General features: G+C 56.8%; 1 protein-coding gene across 1 annotated transcript in view; it reads left to right on the forward strand.

Moving 5' to 3' along the window:
- The window catches only part of POLA2 (polymerase (DNA directed), alpha 2, accessory subunit), a gene marked incomplete at its 5' end in the record, with an annotated part of 7,689 nt that overhangs the window by 2,632 nt on the left and 4,620 nt on the right, over nt 1–437 (forward strand). Inside the window, one exon of the mRNA XM_010016994.1 lies at nt 40–158. Coding sequence (XP_010015296.1) covers nt 40–158 — 119 coding nt within the window. The remainder of the gene's footprint in view (nt 1–39; nt 159–437) is intronic.

The following is a 437-nucleotide window of genomic DNA, read 5'->3' on the forward strand; positions in this document are numbered from 1 at the left end:
CCCTGGTTTCGCCCCCCAACACCCTATTGTTGCCCCCAGAGCAGCGGATGGTGCTGGTGGCCTGTGGTCCCTACACCCCATCTGACAGCATCAGCTACGACCCGCTCAGCGACCTCGTCACCGTCATCACCCGCGACCGCCCCGACGTCTGTGTCCTGGTAAGGCCAGTAACGCGGCTCCTGAGCCTCCAACCCTCCAAACCCAGCCATGGAGGGAGGAGGCGCAGCTGCTGTGACCCCAAAACACCCAGGATTCACCCTAAAGTGGCCAGAAAACCCAAGGGTTTCACCCTAAAGTGACCAAAACCCTAGTTTTCAACCTGAAGTGACCAGAAAACCTAGAGTTTTCACCGTAAAGTGACCAAAACCTCCCAGTTTTCACCCTAAATGACCAAAACCCCCCCCAGTTTTCACCCTAAAGTGACCACAAACCCCACG

This window comes from Nestor notabilis, unplaced genomic scaffold (assembly GCF_000696875.1).
Source record: "Nestor notabilis isolate BGI_N333 unplaced genomic scaffold, ASM69687v1 scaffold25850, whole genome shotgun sequence".
Lineage (NCBI taxonomy): Eukaryota > Metazoa > Chordata > Aves > Psittaciformes > Psittacidae > Nestor > Nestor notabilis.